Source organism: Rousettus aegyptiacus, unplaced genomic scaffold (assembly GCF_014176215.1).
Source record: "Rousettus aegyptiacus isolate mRouAeg1 unplaced genomic scaffold, mRouAeg1.p scaffold_m13_p_4, whole genome shotgun sequence".
NCBI lineage: Eukaryota > Metazoa > Chordata > Mammalia > Chiroptera > Pteropodidae > Rousettus > Rousettus aegyptiacus.
In genome coordinates, this window is record NW_023416307.1 from 30,222,005 (window position 1) to 30,240,856 (window position 18,852).

General features: G+C 35.4%; 2 protein-coding genes and 1 pseudogene across 8 annotated transcripts in view; 2 read left to right on the top strand and 1 right to left on the bottom strand.

Moving 5' to 3' along the window:
• On the bottom strand, nt 1–18,251 carry LRRC34 (leucine rich repeat containing 34). 4 transcript variants are annotated; one of them, XM_016148124.2, is made up of 13 exons: nt 18,115–18,251; nt 14,993–15,113; nt 14,351–14,469; nt 14,189–14,253; nt 13,161–13,244; nt 10,879–11,007; nt 8,602–8,697; nt 5,674–5,828; nt 5,114–5,269; nt 4,393–4,519; nt 3,283–3,469; nt 332–405; nt 1–105 (listed from the first exon to the last, which is right to left on the bottom strand). In XM_016148124.2, exons 1-13 carry the CDS (start codon nt 18,215–18,217, stop codon nt 1–3), a joined length of 1,521 nt encoding a protein of 506 aa, XP_016003610.2. In that variant the 5' UTR covers nt 18,218–18,251. The 4 variants fall into 4 exon arrangements, with proteins under 4 accessions (XP_016003610.2, XP_016003609.2, XP_036074737.1 ...); XM_016148123.2 differs by lacking the exons at nt 1–105; nt 332–405 and having other exon boundaries at nt 3,068–3,469; XM_036218844.1 differs by lacking the exons at nt 1–105; nt 332–405 and having other exon boundaries at nt 3,068–3,469; nt 14,189–14,277; nt 18,115–18,232.
• On the top strand, nt 845–963 carry LOC118602301 (annotated as a pseudogene).
• Nucleotides 18,237–18,852, top strand: part of LRRIQ4 (leucine rich repeats and IQ motif containing 4) — a 17,571-nt gene continuing 16,955 nt past the window's right edge. Inside the window, exon 1 of one of the 4 annotated variants that reach the window (XM_016148119.2) lies at nt 18,237–18,506. The gene's annotated coding sequence lies outside the window, so the exon portion shown is untranslated. The remainder of the gene's footprint in view (nt 18,507–18,852) is intronic. The other 3 variants (XM_036218842.1, XM_036218841.1, XM_036218843.1) reach the window with 3 other exon arrangements.

The window sequence follows — 18,852 nt, forward strand, 5'->3', positions numbered from 1 at the left end:
CTAAAATGGTGTCCGGATACATGGAAGAGGGGGCTTATATGACCTAATGACAGCAGGGAAGTCAGTGTCTTTACCTCTTCCATTCCCTGGGCATCCTATTGGCTTCTAATGCATTAGACAACAGCTTGTAAAGTACGTGATCAGGGTTTTCCTAGCCTGCTCAGACCTAGTACTTGGCTGAACTGGCGTCAGCTTGGTTCTCTTAGATATAGAGAACTCGGAGCTTGCAAATCTGTCTCAAGCAGTCCAATGTAAGTCAAGTTGCAGGTTTAGTACATGCCAACCTACTGTAGGCTCGAGTTAAACCTACTTGCTTCCTGATTAGAGCTACCTTCTGAGTCTTCTCTTGGTCAAGAATGTGGGAACTTGTGGGTCCCTTCCATACACACAGGAACATAAAGTAGCCTGGAAAAGCAAACTGAACTATTAAGGTTTACTTTGATATTACCATGTTCTAGCCTGAGAGGCTATCTTTCAAGAATGCTGTAGACTCCTACTACCCAGCATATTATGGAATATTTCAGAGCAATAAAAGATGAACTACTTGCTACATAAAACAGCATACATGAATCAGTAATAAAACCTTGAGCAAAAAAAGTCATGTAAAACATGATTCTATTTATATAAAATGAAAATCGTCAAAACTACTCTGGTGTTCTAGAAGTTAGGATAGTTGTCTATTGGAAGAGGGTTGGAGTAGCTTCTGGGAAGCGTGTGGCATTGACTGCGGTTGGGGTCATGGTTAACAGGTGGGTAGCTTTGTGATAATTCATCTAGCCGTTCACTTAAGATTTGTATACTTTCCTGTATGATTGCTATACTTCCATTTAAAAGAAGTATATGTGTCTACAGCCATGCCACCCTGAAAGTGCCCAATCTTGTCTGATCTTGAAAGCTAAGCAGGGTCAGGCCTGGTTAGTACTTTGATGGGAGATCACCTAGGAATACCAGGTGCTGTAGGCGTTTAAAATATATATATATTTTTAGTTCTATATATATATATATATATATAGAACTAAAAATTTAAAGACTGAGAAAACCAGAGGATTGGTTCTTAAACTTTAATGAGATTAAAGGTGACCCGGATTATAAAAATGCAGATTCCCCAGACTATGAATTTTTGATTCAGTAGACCTGATGCTCAAGAATCTGTATTTTTAACATTGGTCCCTGGTGATTCTGATGCTCCACACATAAGTGCTGATTTAGCAACTGTAGTTAAAACTCTTCACTCTGGACAAAAGTTCAAGTGTAAGAAGTTTGTCATACTATTATTCAAGCATGAGTTTATTGGATCTTGAATTGCTAAGAGTAGCATTTCCTCAGCTTAATGTTTCCCAAATGACAGTTAAAAAATTTTTTTTCTATAGCATTGTTTTATTCCATCCATTGAATTTTGCAGTTTTTCAAATTTGATTAAAAATTTTAATTCAGTTCCTATTGCATTTTTAGTATTACAGAGACACTTTTCTGGGACATAACAGCTTTTTAGGTATTTAGTTCTAGATATAGTCAGCATATAGGAATGCAAAAGAACTGTAAAAAAAACAAGTAGTGTTTTATATCTTCGGAGGAGAGATCTTAAAATGAAAAGAAAATAAGATTTGAAACGTGGAGAAAAGCATGTCCACATAAGGTTTGATAAAACCTAATAATGAAGAGTAAAATCAATAGCTAGTAAAATCAATAGCTAGTGACAGGATACACAGAGTCACTTGTAGAATTCTGTGGTCTCTACAGTTTTGTTGATTCCATTGTAAACATTTGTTGACAGCAGATCTTCGGTAAGTTTTTTGCATCAGTGGAAGGTCATTCTAATTCCATTCCCAGATTGTGATTTTAACATATAAACAATATTTATCTTTTAAAAACCTTGAAATCCATTTCACACATTTTGTTATTAGTATGAACTATGTTTATTTCAACCAATTCCAGATGTTTTAAGATTTTGTTTTATGGCACAGACTCAACCCGATAACAACCATCTGTCTGTCCTTAATGATTCACAGTCATCTGAAAGCATGAGAATGGATTTGGTAAGGCATTTAGGTCTTTTCTGGCTCAGTGACTATAACATTAAATGAAAATAATGCCTTATACAATTTATTCAAATATTCATCCCATTTTATTAACCACCACCATACCTTCTTCGTCCCCCTTCCCTTCCCTTTTCCCCAGGGAGTATGGAAAAGTGGTATTAAGTGCTGAATGTAAGGAAAGACCTGTTAAACTTAAAAATAATGAAGTATTGAGTAAGGAATATTTATCTTAATCGTTTACTAAAGGAATGGGCACAGGCAGGTATTTTTTCTTAATGTTAAATTGTAAATACGACGATGATTTGAGGAATTCACAGTGCTTTAAGTAAAGTCAGTACTTAAACAACTGTAAAGTTGACCACCACCTTTACTTTTCTCATTATTTAAAAATAGATGGTATTTTAGACTGCAGAACCTTAGCTTAATTTTTAAAGTACCTCTTTAAAACTGTTCACTTTTTTTTTTTTTTGCACACTTTGCCTGGCTTGAGCAGTCATAAATAATTGAGATTAAGCAGTCTTTTTTTGGAATGTGTGGATTCATAAATTTCTGAATATAGGTCTATAATCAAAAGGATCATAGTTTTTTAAATTGCCTCTTCATAGGAATCTTAATTTGAAAACAAGAGTGACCACAGGTAACAGTTATTATTTGTCATCAAATCATTAAAATATTAATGGCATCCTCCAAGAGAGAACTTTAAAAGTTCACTGGCAGCACTGACTTGTTTGAAAAGTATACTTTTATATGTATTTGTATATATAGATATTTATATATTTTTTCCTGTATTTGTGAGAGTATATCAACACTCGTTTGTAACACCTAAAAATGACATACTTTTTCAACCTCTAAACCCTTTGAAATTCCCCAGGAATCTGGCACCTGAAACCTTTTTACTACTTCATGACAACTTTCAGTTAGCATACCGATAATGACCTTTCCATGTATGCTATTTTACTACTTGGTTATATTTTCTTTATAAAAATAAAATTACTTTAGTTCCTTGATTTCTTTCTCCAAAATTAAAATTTTAGCCTCTATTTTGTAAAATTTATTTTAAAAAATACACTGGTCAGTTTTTCATAATGGACAGTGATACAGTTTAATATAATCTTTACACATTTGACAAAAATAACTTGTTCTAACTTATGAAAGTAAAGTAATAGGCAATAAAATATTCATCTCTGTGAATATAAGAAGTACATGAAAATTATTTTAGAATTTTTTTTTCATAGATGTTGACCTACTTGTACAAGATTAAAACCAGCATTAGCTGAGTGGTAGAAAGCTCCATAAGTTGGTGTCCAGTAATAGTGTTTTTTAAGGCCATTGGAGACTTCTGCAAGATACACATGTCCATCCACCACAAATGGCTCCACATCTGTATTTTCTGGTTTTAGATGGCCCATTTGAAATAAATCTGAATATGCCTAAGAGTTTTAAGAAAAGGAAAACTATTATCATTAAGAAAGCAGTTTATTCATTTCACAGTGCTAAAACAAATTATCTGTGCTAATTTACAGTTTAATTCTGAAAAACACTGATGAATTTATGGTTAGGTTTTTATTCATTTCACACCATGAAATTATAATCTTGTAAAACTTATTTCTAATATATATTTCTCACTTTTTTTTGACCTCCCAAGTTAACAATTCTCTATATTAACCAATTTTGTGGTTAGAAGTTTACATGGTCAAAATTTTCAAGTCCCAAAGAAGTTCTTAAATAAGGTAGGAGAGCTACTGTATATGCCGCCCTTGAAAATCCGATGATAGCCAGGGTCCCATTTCTCAGAAAAGTAAACAATCACAGATTTTGGCATACAACTGTATGGAGTGCCTGACCCCTCTGAAGCTAACCTACAGAGTTAGGCTAAGAGAGACAGTCTCCACAGTATTTGATGCTAGCTTGGCTGGCTGCCTAACTGTCTTCATTGTAGAAATTTATTTATATCTCATGGATCCTTGGTATGTGTGTTAACAGTGTCAAAGAAACAGTTAAACTGGTTTGTCAGTAAGGATACGATTAGAGAGAAAGGCAAAAATTTAGACAGTAAAAGATTTAAAAGTAGTTGCTTTCTGCTTTAGCTTGTCATCATTAGTTCTAAATTTACTCAGCTTCTCGTGTGTGATCTTTATACTGGTAGTATTTGACATCTTTTGCTATTTCAACCACAAAACTTTCCAGCAGCTAATTTTTAGAACTTATGTTAAAAATTATCAAAACTGTAGTGTTTAACTATACTTTGTAGTCATTTCCTAAGGCACTTGTAAATAATATAAATAATTGTAAAGAATGTCTGATGTTATAGAGAAGACTCCAGAAACTCCCTTCAGTGAAAAAAAGAACTTACCACACATGTAGCCTCATCAAATTTGTTTCCCCAAATGTATATATTAGAGAATGTGGGATTTATTTTTAAGGATTGCGAAAGTGCAACAAGTCCTTCTCCCTTTATGTTGTTGCTGACTACTGACAACCTATAGAAAAACAAAAAGTAATAACCCTGACAACCAATACTTTGACAAAGAGAACGCTTAAGTGAGCAACCTCATTTATTACAAACATTTATTATGTTAAGTATTAGTGTTATTCTTAAATGTTTAATCGTCATATCCAAGAAACTTAGCTTTCTAATTGTATGCTTGATGTACCTAGTAGAGCTACCTACATTTTGGAAATCAATGGTCTGTTTTATGTTATTCAGTAAATTTTTGGGGGTGGGTTACAGATATACTTTCAACGTAAAGTCATCCAAGTAATATTTTCTTTGATTCATTCTTATTTTTAAGTCGACCATACTGAATGATTGATTCTTGTTAGAATTCAGGATGAATATAAGCAATAACAATTTTCTCTTTAATCTTAAGCAATCAATAAGAATTAATCAATTTTTAAAAGATTACTTTTAAAAAAACAAGAAACTGAAATATTTACTGTAAACGTAACACTGTCAGTTTAGAAACAGTTTTCATATTTCATCATAAATCTTAAAAGAGTTAAGGGATTTGAGGTTAGTATTCTAAAGATTTAAATTTTTCAGTTATTTTGATTAAATATAAAACCATACTAACGCTTTAAGACTCCTGTTGTGTGAAGCAAGAGTTTCACTGAGATACTTTGCTCCTGTATTTTCTATTCTGTTAAAAGAAAGATCTATTACTTCCAGAGTAGTATTGCTTTTCAGTACATCAGCCAAAAACACCATTCCATCACGAGTTATTTTATTGCTGGGAAAGGAAACATGTAGTTATATTTGAAAATATGAATTTATGATTTTATTCACACAGATAACATGCTTAAAAACTGTTAAGCAATAATAAACAGTAATTTCTATTTTAGTGAAGATTTATTTTAATTACTCAATTTCCAAAAAAGTTAATGAAAATTTGCCATAAAACTGCTTCCATTTCTGGTTTACGTAATTAAATTGCTCACTCAAGTTATTAGGAGATTAGTATCAGCATGAACTAAATAAATTCTAAGGCTTAGGATAAAAAGTTGACCACAGTGGTTCCATTTTCTAATCTTTGTAATTAGTATCTAACAAAATACCGTATGTACCGTGAATATTTACATAGATTATTCCTATGACTTAACTTCTGAATTATTTAATGCATAAATTATCACTTACCAGCTGACATCAAGGTAACGTAGGCTTTTGTTCAGATACAGTGCCTCACATAGGTGTTTTAAACCACCATTTCTTATATCATGCTTACACATGTGTAGTTCAACAAGGCATTGATTTTCTTTTAACATGTGGCCCAGATGAACTGTGGACTCTTCCTACGAATAGATAAAATCTTTTCTAAAATAAAATTTTGAAGCAGTACATTTGAAACATTTGCTAAGTTATTTAAATTAGCTTTTAAAAAAAGATTATATCAGCTAAAACTGTTAGTCTACAGTTTGCATTTGTTTGGCCTGGCTTTTAAAAAATATTTTTTGCCATAAAAATTTTACCTTTACCACAAATGATACCTTTACTGTGTTAGAAACAGGCAGCAGGCACTTATAAAATGCAGTGATTAGGTGATGAAAAGAGGGTAGTTAAAAAATCATATTAATCATTAAAAAAAAATCCTTCCAGAAGGGGATGGGGGGAATCAGTCCCATTATATATTGAGCATATAAACTCCCTGACTGTTGTCCTCTTAAGAGTCTCTAAACCCTTTTGCACCCATCATGTTCCTGGACTTTGCTCTGTTTAGACAAAATACAAAGACATTTTCCAATCTCAATTATATTTTTAAAATACACTCATTTTAACCTTGTGATATATTCGATTCCTCCCTTTATAATCTCAAATTTCTAAATATGTTTTACTCTTGTTTTCTGGTCATTGGAAGCCTTTTTTTTTTTTTAATTCAAAATCTAGCTGCTTTCAAGCAAAAAGTATATAATCTCAATGAGGATCTGAACACCAAGCACTTTAAATTTTTAACAAAATCAAAATGTGTCTTAATGAGTGGGCCAAAGTATTTTTTGGTCCTATTGCTGATCACAAACACGGATAACTGTATACGCTTTAATTACGATAAAGAACTCTGAGAAAAATTTTAATAAAAGTTTAGTAAAACCACATAACAATAGCAGGTAGTACATAAGCTTTATAATAAAATTATCCAAATGCTAGCTTTGCCTTTTACTAGCTGTATGACTTTGGGCAAATTATTTCATCTGAGTCTCAGTTATACCTTTTCTGTGAAATAGGTGAAATACTTCCCTCACAATTAACAAAAAGTACCTGGCACAAAATAAGTGTCCCGTGGAATACTACAAAGCATGTATTAGTCTATATCCTATAATCCTGTATCTGATTTAAATTATTGCTTTGACAATGAAAATATAGACTGAAAGGGAAAGGGAAAGTAATCTACGATCTTAACAAATGCAAACTGATCCTTTAGGGAGTCTGGTGTTGCTCTGCGTGGTGCCTGTAACAGGGCATTCTCAATACATATTTGTGTTTTATACTGATTACATTTTTAGGTCAAGAGGAAAGAGGGACCACCCTTATTAATGGAGAGAACTAGTTTCAGAAATAATAAATGGTGTTTTTTTTTAAGCTTCATTCAGAGTTTGTGCCTTATTTGCCTAGGGTGGCACTTAGCATCGATACTTGTCCAAGCTCCCTAGAAATGAACAGTAAAACCCTGAAAGGGAATAATTTTGCAGGTTCACATTTGGAAATGGCGAAGTATGAAAAAGAGGATTTTCTACTCCACAGCCATTTAAGAGGAAATAGGGAGGGAGCTGCCTTAGAGAGGAAGAGAAAGCAAGCTAGAATTTAGCTGACAGCCCAGAAGCAGAGGGCTGAGAGCAAGGGCCTAGGCCTCAGAAAGAAGAACCCTGGGCTTTTTAATAACTTCTTAGATAGATCTAGGAATAATGACAGCATTTAACATATTTAAAAGAAAAATTGTGCTGCTAATGTGATTTCATGTAGTTTAACATCCTTGTTTCCTCAGCGCTTCAATCTAGAAAATTTTTGTTAGCCTTCAAATCTTCTGTCCTCACTCTAAGAGCCTTTCCAGCCACCTCTTGTCCCCTGCATTGATTTCAGTATCCTTCCTTATGCTCCCAAGACACCCTGAGCATGTCACCCTCCATACTTGTTCTCCCTTAATATGAGCTGAAAATTCCTTGAAGACAAGGGCCATGTGCTTTATTTTTAATTATCTCTAGCACCCAGCATTGCCTGGTTTAGGGTTGCATTCAAGTGTTTATTAAGTGAGTAAATCACGAATGAGCAATTCACTGAATGCTTATTTGAGCCAGATACTTTGCGGGTCTTTAAACTAGGGTTCTTGTATCTGAGGATTCTCGGTGTTTTGAACAGATTAGGTTTATGGACATGAAGCAATTAACATAATGTAGACTTCTAAAAATTTTGGTACAGAAAAGTGCAGAGATAATTCGAAGGGAGAGATCTATGTAAGCAAAGAATGCAAAAAATAAAGAATATGAAAAATTTTTAAAATATGGTTAATTCTCAATTACTCATAATGGGGAACTGTCAGATAATTTAAAGACTCTATATAAAGTACTTTGAACCTTTTTTTAGTAGTTATTTTTGTTTAGATCAGTAACAAAATGAGTTCTTATTCCCTAGCTTTTCACAACTTAGAAGAGTAAAGCCACCAGAAAGAATGTTAAGGAGTAAAAAGCATCCTTAAAAGTAAAAACCATTTCAACGATGTAATAATGGTTGTCACATCAGTATAACAAAAACAACAAAACAGTTCACATCAGGTTTGTAATCCAGCCTTCAAAACTTTAATTATTTATGCTTTTACTATAACTACTTTGTCCCTCACAGGGTTTACTCAATGAGAGTTTGAATTCATGAGGAAAAAAAAAGTTTACTGCTTAAGAAGCAAGCAACATCTAAAATCATATTGTTATAAAACTTATTGAGAATAATTTTCCTTTAAAAGTTTTTCTATGTAAACAGTAGTTTACAATTCTAAAAATATGATGCATTCATGAACCTCGACATTCAGTAAGTAATACCTTCAGTTATTCACATGAGGTAATATCACTGTTGAATACATACCTCTTTACCGTACAGTATAGGTCGGTTTAGGTTTATGCCTTTAATTGTTTGGTTTTGAGTCAGGACTGTAGCAAATGCGATCACACTTTGCATTCCCTAAAAACAAATAAATTCATTCAGGAAACTGACAAAGTATATAAATTAACATTCCTAAATAAATATTTCAAAATCAGTCATCTGGAAACTAATAAATCAAAATTGTGTTTTTAAAAAGTTTAAGCATTTCCTGCTATTTGAATTGTAATTGATCAAATCCAGAAATGAATTGTTATTGTGTGCTTTTCTACTTGCCCTAATATCTGTGTACAACATGCATAGGGAGTTTCTTAAAGTTTCCATTTCCTAGGGCGTTTGCCTCTAGGTTTTCTCCTAGGCCCTCAAGGTTCCATATGGTGCAGACCTCAGATATAGACACACATGTGGATCCCAACTAGGACTTTATTCTACTGAGAAAACTTGCCCTTGTGCCAGCATTTCTTTATATTCATACTTCTACATTTAGTGTGTATTGTGGGAAAGGGTTTCTAATCACATTTCTCACAGCTCCCATGGGATTCCCTCTCTACCTATTGGAAGGGTCCGATCCTCCCCCACCTCAGTGATGGGCACCATCACATATACCCAAGCTGTTATCCCGGAAACCTGTGTCTTCTCTCACTCCACAAGTCCTCTTTCCCTCCCATACGGTTGATCGGTAATTCTTACAGATTCTGCCTCCAAAAGATGTCTCAAATTAGTCCATTTCTATGCCCATCGCCCCACCCTGTCCTCATCACCCACGAAGACTGCTGCAGTAATTTCCTAAAAAGTCAGTGGGATTCCTTTTGCCACTCTCTAATTCTCCACAGAGAAATCAGAATGATCTTTTAAAAGTGCCAATCAGATCATATCACCCCTCAACTTAAGGCCTCTCCGTGATTCGCATTTGTAACAAAATCCCTCTTCCCTTGGCCCATGACACACACCCACACTCTACACAACCCTGCTGGATCTTGCCTCTTCAGACCTCTCTGCTTCACTGTGAGGCACTCTTAATTCCCTCTTGCCAGCCACTCTGGCTTTTCAATTCTTAAAACCCACCAGATTCGATATATCATTATTCATGTACCTCCCTCGTGATTTTTGCCATTTCTGAATATCAATTTTACTATTTACCTAATACTTTTCCATTTAATCAACTCACTTCTTCACTTTATTTTAAAACTTTATATCACTGGCATAAATGGAAAATCATAATCCCTTGAAATGATTAGCATCTGCAAAATATATACATTAGTATAAAAATTACTTCAATCTGTATCAGTAATGGTACCAATACCACACTTGGAGAAGCACTATCTTAGAGTCTGTGTAAACTGGACCCCTTGCCTTGAATGTTCTGCTGTGGACTCTCCATGGCTCCTAAATGTTATTTCCCTAAGTCTTAGGCAACTATCTTATCATGCAAATTACCTTCTCATTATCAGAGTACTTGGCCATCTTCAAAGCACTTTTCTCTGTTTACTGACAATTTTCCTAACTAAATTCAAGCTTTATAAGGGCAGAGACCATATTTGACATACTCCTAGATTCTAAGGAGAATCTAGAATTATGACTGGTATGTGTAGACAATATACATTTCCAGAACTATTCTGGCTGGATCTACTACTTTTTGAAGCCTTAAAACCTGTTACCCTCCAAAAGCCTCCTGGCTCATCTTATTGTTTGCATGTCCCAGTGTTTTGCATTCGTCTGTACAACAGGTTCCCAAATGGCCTCAAGGTTTAAAAGTATGTTAGAGAAAATGAAGCCTGGGATTTGAAGATATGCAAAAAAAAAAAAACAAAAACAAAAAAAACAAACACACATTTCTCACTATCAGGCCAGATGAAAGCCCAGAGCAGCTTTTTGCATCATCATTTTAATTTTTTATGCTATACTTACTCCAAAATGTTTTTGAAAGTAAAACATTTATATTATGCTAATGAAGTAGTATTTAATTAAAATGAACACAATTTTTTTTTTTTAATCCTTTATGGGTTAAGAAGGGTTACAGATGATAGAAGATTTTTATTATGCTGGGTACTCTATAGTAGTATTTACTACAATCTGATTTTATTAACTGTATGCACTGTTATGCCAAGGTTAAATTTTTTTTTTTCTCTGACATTAGACATGAGGGGCAAGTGTAATCATTCATAAGACTTTCATTTAACTGGTCTCTAACAATTCTCTGTGCTGGTTTCCAAGGAGAATGATGCAACATCTGGGTGATTGTCTCATAACCTATTTACTCACCAGATCACAATCACCCAGATCTAACTTCTCTAAGGATGAATTAATTTGTAGCATTGTAGCAAAAAACATCCCACCCTTATTTTCAATCTTGTTTCCAGTCATTCTTAGGTATTTCAGAGTTGTATTCTTCTGAAAAGGAAAAGAATCAAAATTTGGTTATGTTTTTAATCCACATCTTTAGATTATGTGAATTGGGCAACTAAACTATTTGCAGACTCATCAATTTTTCATGGAGATAGAATAGGATATATTCCTTAAAGGCAACATTCAATTTACCATAAGTATCTAGTTTAATAGTTTAGTAGAAAGAATGCCCAGGAAACAAATGCCCAAACAATGACCAGTAAATGAAGCAGATTTTTAATAAACTTTCCTTTAATTAGAAAATCTATAAATTTACCTTCTAAGAAAATTATACCATTTCTTTTTTATTGAGGTGAAATTCACATAACACAAAATTAACCATTTTAAAGTGTGCAATTTACTAACTTTTAGTATGGTCACAATGTTGTGCAGCCATCATCTTTAGTTCTAGAACATTTTCATCACCCAAAGGTGACCCTGTACCCGTTAACCAGTCATTTCACATTTCCCATGTTACTTTTAAGGAGATATTTCTAAGATGTTTTCAAAGTTTAATTCCTTCTCTTATTCCACTATTTGAATAAATCTTTCACAAAATTACAGACATTTCATTTTCCTAATGAATAAATATAAGGACATGTAAAGTCAAATAATTATCTTTAAAGCTAATTCAAACTCCCCTAAGAGCGGAAAGAAGGTAAGGATGTCTACTAACCACTTCTATTCAACATTGTACTGCCGGTTCTAGACAGGGCAATTAGACAAGAAAAAGAAACCAAAAAAAAAATGGCATTCAGATTGGAAAAGAAGTAAAACTATCTCTGTTTGTATATGACACAATCTTTCATGTGACAAATCCTAAAGAATCTACCAAAAAAAAAAAAGCTGTTAAAAATAATAAATGAGGTCAATAAAACTACAGGACACAAGATTAATATATAAAAATCAATTATATTTCTATACACTAGCAATGAACCCAAAAATGAAATTAAGAAAATTTCATTTATAATAGCATCAAAAAGAATAAAACAAATAATTTTTTAAAAAGGGCAATACTTGTATATCAAAAACTACAAAGCATCATTGAAAGAATGAAGACCTAAATACATGGAAACGCATCCATGTTTATGGATCAGAAAACAATATCATTAAGATGGCAATACTTGTAAATTGATTTAAGAATTTAAAGCAATTCCTCTCACAATCCCAGCTGCTCTGTCAAAAACACAACAACATGCTGGTACAGATGGGGAGAAACTGAAACACTCATATTGGTTAAAATGTAAAAAGATACAGCCCCTTTGGAAAATACTTTGGCAGTTCCTTAAATTATTAAAAAGAGTTACCAAATGATCTAGCTATTCCACTCCTACGTATATGCCCTAGAAAATTAAAAACATACACACAAAAACGTGTGCAAATATTCATAGCAGCATTATTCATTAGAGACAAAAAGTAGAAACCCAAATATCCATTAACAGATGACTGAAATGTGATATACCCATACAATCATTATTCCATTTATATGAAATGTCTAGAATGAGCACTCTATAAATGGAAAGCAGATTAGTGACTGGGTAGTGGGGGAGAAAAGCATGGAGAGGGTTTGCTAATAGGTATAGGATGTTTTAAGATGAAAATGTTCTAAAAGCAGTGATAGTGGTGATGGTTGCATAACTCTTCGACTATACTAAAAAAAAAAAAAACATTGAGCACTTTAAAAGGGTAAATTTTATGTATGTGGATTATATCTTTTTAAAAAATTTTTTAATCTCCCCTTCCCCCCCGCCACTTACACCCCTGACCTAGGGTTGTTGCCATCTCCCTTTAAGAAATGGACCTCTAAATCTAAAGGGTGGGGCATCTCCTTCCACACGCTCATAGGACACACCCCAGGCATGGGCTGTGGCTCTGCTGGGGCTCAAACCCAGGACCTTCTGCGTGTAAAGCAGACGTGCTAATCACTACTCTATGGAACCAACACTGAATTATAGCTTAATAAAACTTTTTTTAAAAAATGTTTAAAAATGCTCATGTCATGTCCATATTTTAATAAACTGAAGTATAATAAAAATATACATTCCCACAATATTAAAATATAACCTCACATTAACCTTTGATTCTATTGATTCCAAGCTATCAGAAGTTAAAATTCCAAAATACAATATTAGTTGAAGGTATTATATATAAATACTTACATGTAGTACTTTAGCAATCAATTCTCCTCCTTCAGGCCCAATATCATTAAACATAAGGTTTAAGTAAATTAGACTATATTGTTTCTATAACAAGAAAAAAGAAGCTATTACACATGTATTATTAGAAATCAATCAACTAATATATGAGCTGCTTTAAAATGTTTACTTCCAAAAAAAAAAAAAAAGTCCTTTATAAACCAGAAAATCTAAAAGTCTCACAAAAGAAATTACCACTAGAGAAAAAGATTGCTATTCTCATTAAACAAATATAATTGCAACCTAAACTAAAGAAAAAGACTATCTTCAGTTTTGACCAATGACTCAAAGTATGGATGTGCTTTATGTATTTAATGGCAGTATACAAGTCTGTAAATGATGACTCAGTAGTTCTGGTTACCAGCTCTACTGAGACAAGATGCACAAATGAGTTTTCAGTATATTTCAAGTGTTATAAACTTGGCATAGAGTCAGGACCCTTGACCTTTTGCAAAACTAATGTTTGTGTGTATGACAATAGGTGGTTTCACTGTCAACAGAACTAACATTTTGATCACGATTTCTGCAGCATTTTTATTTCTGCTTACTGAGAATAACATGGTTACTTCATTTTTAATCTTCATTCTGCCTTTACATTGTGCACCATTTCATAAATATGAGAATTTTAAGATCATTTTAAGGTAATTAGAGGCACTTTTAGCAGATGAGACTGGGACAAGTAGGAAATTAAATAGCCAGTGTAAGGGAGAAATTTTAAAAATGATATATGCCGCTTTAAACATTTTAACTGAAAATACAAACATATATTTGCCCATCTTCTGAGGATGAAACGAGGTTTTTTTAAGTACACAAAATAAGGTGGACCACATTGTCTTTTTTTAAATAAAATGCAACCATAATTCAGCATTTCAGCTAGGTGTCCCCAAAAGGGCTTGGCATGCTCAAACCCTGCACAGTCCAAAGAAATGACTGGTTCTTAATTGGCTCCTGGGAGAAAAAAAAACCTATAACATTTTGTAGTAAAATAATACCTGAAGCAGTTTTGCAGCATAGTATGCGCCAACATCACTTATGAAGTTATATCTAACATCCAAACCTAAAGAACACAGACAAATAGAAGCTGATATTCTTTATGATGAATAGTGAAAATCAGGAAAATGAAAACAGGAGTAATGATTCTTAAGGATACATACCATTAATATATGGATTCTTCTCTAAAACTTTGGAAAGAATCCAAAAATCTTCTCCTGTTACTCTTTCCACTGGTATTAAGTGATTGTTGCCAGCAATGTTTAATGTGATTCCTTCCAATCTATTAAAATATAAATAAGAAACCCAGTAAAGAAATAAAAGTAATTTTTTCTTCATGTGTAAATAGTAACATCATGGATAGCATTTACCAGAACCAAGATGTACCACAATATGCATTTAAACCAAGTAACTTAAAACTACTGAATATTCCAGATTTTGTAAAATACTTTAATATAGGCTGTATAATCTAATTTCTCACATACAAAAAGTATCCCCACCTGATAGATAATGATACTGAAGACATCAATGATTTGTATAAATAAACTCAGCTCACAGGAGTTAAGGACAAATCTGGAGTCCAGATTTGGAGGCTGCTGATCTAGTGCTCTTCCCAATATACTAAAAGTACCACTACCTCCAAGACCTCCTAACAGTGTCAATCATCTACTTCTCTGAATCAAAAGGTATGTCTGTTTTACCAAGCATTTGCAAACGGTGTTGAAATTACTCAGTATTCCAAGATTCTCACACAGATGGAATATCGGTGAATATTACTGATATAATCAAGTATTTGCCTTCCTTACCCCTTTTCAATTTCTTCATCTACTCCTTGGAGTATATGCAATATAAAAGGATTAATTTTCCGGGACTTTTCCATACATAGATTCTTATAACGTTTCTGGAGACTGCCAACAGGTTCTGGAGCTTTTGAAAAATAAATACATTACCATTACCCTTCATTACATATAAATTATCCCAGGTGCTTCCCCCCACCCCTCCCAAAATTACACTTCTTTCAAAGGTATGAATGTATGTGTATAGAGTCAAAGGTAGAGAAGAAAAGGAGACAAAATTAAGAACAAAGAGGAAAACAGAAGTAAGGAATGGGAGAGAATAAAAATTCTGTTTGGAGAATTAGGGCCATAGAAGCACCCACTGAGGGAAGGCAGACACTAACTTGGAAGTGACATATTTTAATAGATTGGAGGGCAACTGACCTCCATAACAGGACTGTTAGCTAAGGAAAACCATGTCAGAGAAATTAAAATATATTGTCCAAACTTATGCAGTTAATAAGGGCAGAGTACAAAATCAAAATCACTCCAAAGCTTCTTTCCATTCGGTCATGTTGGGTTGAGCTGACTCAAGATTTCTTATGATGGCTTCAAATAAAGACAGTTCTATCAAAGAATCTAAATACAAAAGAGATCTGAAAAATCACCAAGTCCCTCAGGCTTCTGGCATACCCTCTACACCATGCAAGGTGATGGCATCTTTGAATATAGCTCTGTTGGTTCTTCTTAATACTAAGCTGAGGCCTGGCTCATAGAAGCTCTTTACCTACCCCGCTTCTAGTTTCTCCTTCTAAAGGTGATTTTTCCCTGTTCATAAAGAAGAGAGACACAAAGCAGGAGTTGAGAGCTCCTTCCTAAGTTACACATACAGCTTTCCTTTATGGTCTTACTGTTACTGTTTTGGATATTACTTTAAAAGCATCTTTTTTTTTTTTTTTCAAGGCCCAGGCTTTCTAGGGATGAAAGCTACCTACTACTGTCTGTTTTCTGCCCTACTTTTTGTGTATGTCTCTTTAAAAATCTGTGCTCAGAGATCGCACTACTCATCCAGGCTGGTGTTTTCAGGAGCCAGCTTCTCTGTCTCTACATCTCAAAGATGTCCTCTTTCCTAGTGGATTCTGCACTATATGAACTAAAGCGTTTGCTAAACAAATTTTGCAAAACAAGATCTTAAGATGAAGAATATTTATATTAAAAATGAAAAGTTTGTTAAAATAAGCTTTAAAAATAATAACTCACACTTATTCCAGAGAACTTGGAAGTTTCAATATTAAAAAGAAAATAAACATTCATCAGCAATCCCACTGCCATAAAACCACCACAGTGGAGGTCTGGGAATACTTCCTTCCTATTGTTTTTCTTTCATATGTATTCTTAAACAAAATTTGAACATTTCAACGGAGTTCTATATCCTTTTTGTTTTCAATTAACATACTGTAAGCAGTTTTCTCTAGTCATTATGGTCTCTAAAACATTTTAATGTCAGCATAATCTGTCTTGTAAATGGATGTACATAAAAAATCCTTCACTTATTTTAGGAAATTTTCATGCATTTAAACAATATTTTAGCACAATTTTTCTCAATCTTCTATGACGTGATCAAAGATATTCTAAATAAAATGAGTTTTACTGTCAGATAAGTTTGAGAAGTGATGAATTAAGCAAAGCTAAACAGACCCCTACCTACAACACTTCTTAGGACATTTAAAACTCTCGGGTGCACAAAGACTCTTCAAATTGTTGAGCCTAGAGGGGAAGATAATAATGCTCTACTTCCCAGACATATGTAACCATGGTTCATATGGACTGCAGTCTAGAAAATGCTACTTTAGCCTCCTGGACAGGAAACAAGGCAAATAGATCCGCAAACAGATTTACTTGTTGGAGCTGGGCTCCCACCAGGCTTCTTTGCTCCCTTCTGGCTTACTACCTTCCTTGATATTAAAAATCGGAGGATTGCCCTGAGGATCTGAGGTTCAATGCCTGCCTGCCTTCAGCTGGCTGCACCACACCCAGGCCATGAAGCAATGTATCAGACTTACAACTTATGTTTTTGTGAATGAAGGAATCTTAAATTACAAGAATATTTCTTTAATTACCTGGCCATGGCTTTACAGTATTTAAAAATCTCTGCTACATATTTCCGTTATTTGCTCTTCTAAAATTCACCTATATATTGTTTCGGGATTCTATGGTACCAATAATTTGTTTCCTCTACTGTAGAAGAAAAATAATAAATCAGTCTTCAAACTGTAAAGCAAAAACTAGGAAAAAAACAGATATGTAGGAACATGTCAAGAATCTAACCCAAATTTCACTTTTCACCCACGTCTAAGCCTTGAATTCCAAATAATTTTCACCTAGCAGCACGTTTTATAATTTCTAGAGTACCGGTTCATTTTGCAGGTGGTTTCCTATGTCGTCCTACACTGGAACAGCCAAGTATTGACCGGGAAATCCAACGGTCAAGAGCGAGTCAGGCTTGGGTGTCCAGCATAGGCTGTGTGACTGTGAAAACGTTACTTAAATTTTCAGAGGTTAAATTTCCTCTTTATGTTAAAGTCAGAGCATAACAATGCCCATCTCACCGGTGCAGTGGGCAGACGGAAGGCTCGTAGCACAGTTCCATATCTACTAGCCCATGCTTTAAAACAACCATTCGAAATGGAAAAGGGTGGAGCGAGAAGGGCGTGCAGGCTGTGCTTACTTTGCTACAAATACTTAAAATGGATGTGGCCTAAGATGCACAGTCAGAACTATCTCAAGACCCTCCCTCTTGCCCACCTGGGCCCGGCTCTCTGGAATTTCCACAAAAAGGGCCCGAGAAGACCACCCAGGCAACCTTCCCGGAGATCGTTAAGAGCAAAGCGAAAGATACACCTTCCTTCTGGACAACCTATGGAACGAAAGAAAGACACTCTATGGGGCCTTGGGGCTCTCCAACCCGTGTTTGGGGGAACCCTATAGTTCCGGCCGCAGCTGGGGTTCCCAGGACACCCTCCAGTCGCGCCTCGCTGGGCCTGCAGCCTGCTGGGAGGAATCAGCTATAGCAACCCCACAGCTCTGGCCCCAGCACCCCTTCAGCGTTTCTTTCAGGCCAGGTCGGCGCCGAAGGACACTCTGTCTCTTACCGCTATTGTCGGCCAGAGCCCAGGCCGAAGCGGGGCTCGGAGTGGCGGCGGGAGCGGGGTACCCGGACTTGGCCGGGATGGCACCTTCGGGACTGCCCCACATGATTCTCAAACCCCGCGGGCCGCGCGGTGGCGTTGTCATGACGACCGCGCGCATACGTTGCGTCTCGGGCGTACCGCGCTGGGGCGCAGACGGACCGCGGGACGCTGAGCACTGACTGCATCCAGCTGGCTGCGGGATCCCTTGCCATTACTGACTCGGGCCCTGAGGCTTGACTGGGCAGGTGGTAACTGCGTATGCTATGGAGGTTCGTTAGTTACCATCTCTGGTTCCAGATCACCTAGTCCAAGGTTAAAGACACACTGAGGATGGGCGCCCGGATTTTTTGCAGGTATTTTTCCAGGGTTAGGGGCACTGCTGCTGGGCGGGGCCCAGGAATTCAAAAACGATTATGACACAATTCACTCCCCAAAAGTGCGCACACACCTGTGGGAGCCACGTGCAGAAGTAGATGGTAGCACCCCACATGGATAACTAAAGGAGCATAAAAGTTCATGGAGATCAGTCTTGTGTAGGGGCTGGGGGCATCATACCGGGCTTCTTTAAGGAGGTAACATCCTGAACTTGTCTGAGTAAACCTGCCAGAGGGCAGAATTACTTGGTGCGTTCTGGAGACACACAGGTACTTGGGGCTGCCCAGGTGAGTACAGAGAGGGGCGGGGGGGGGGGGAGGGAGG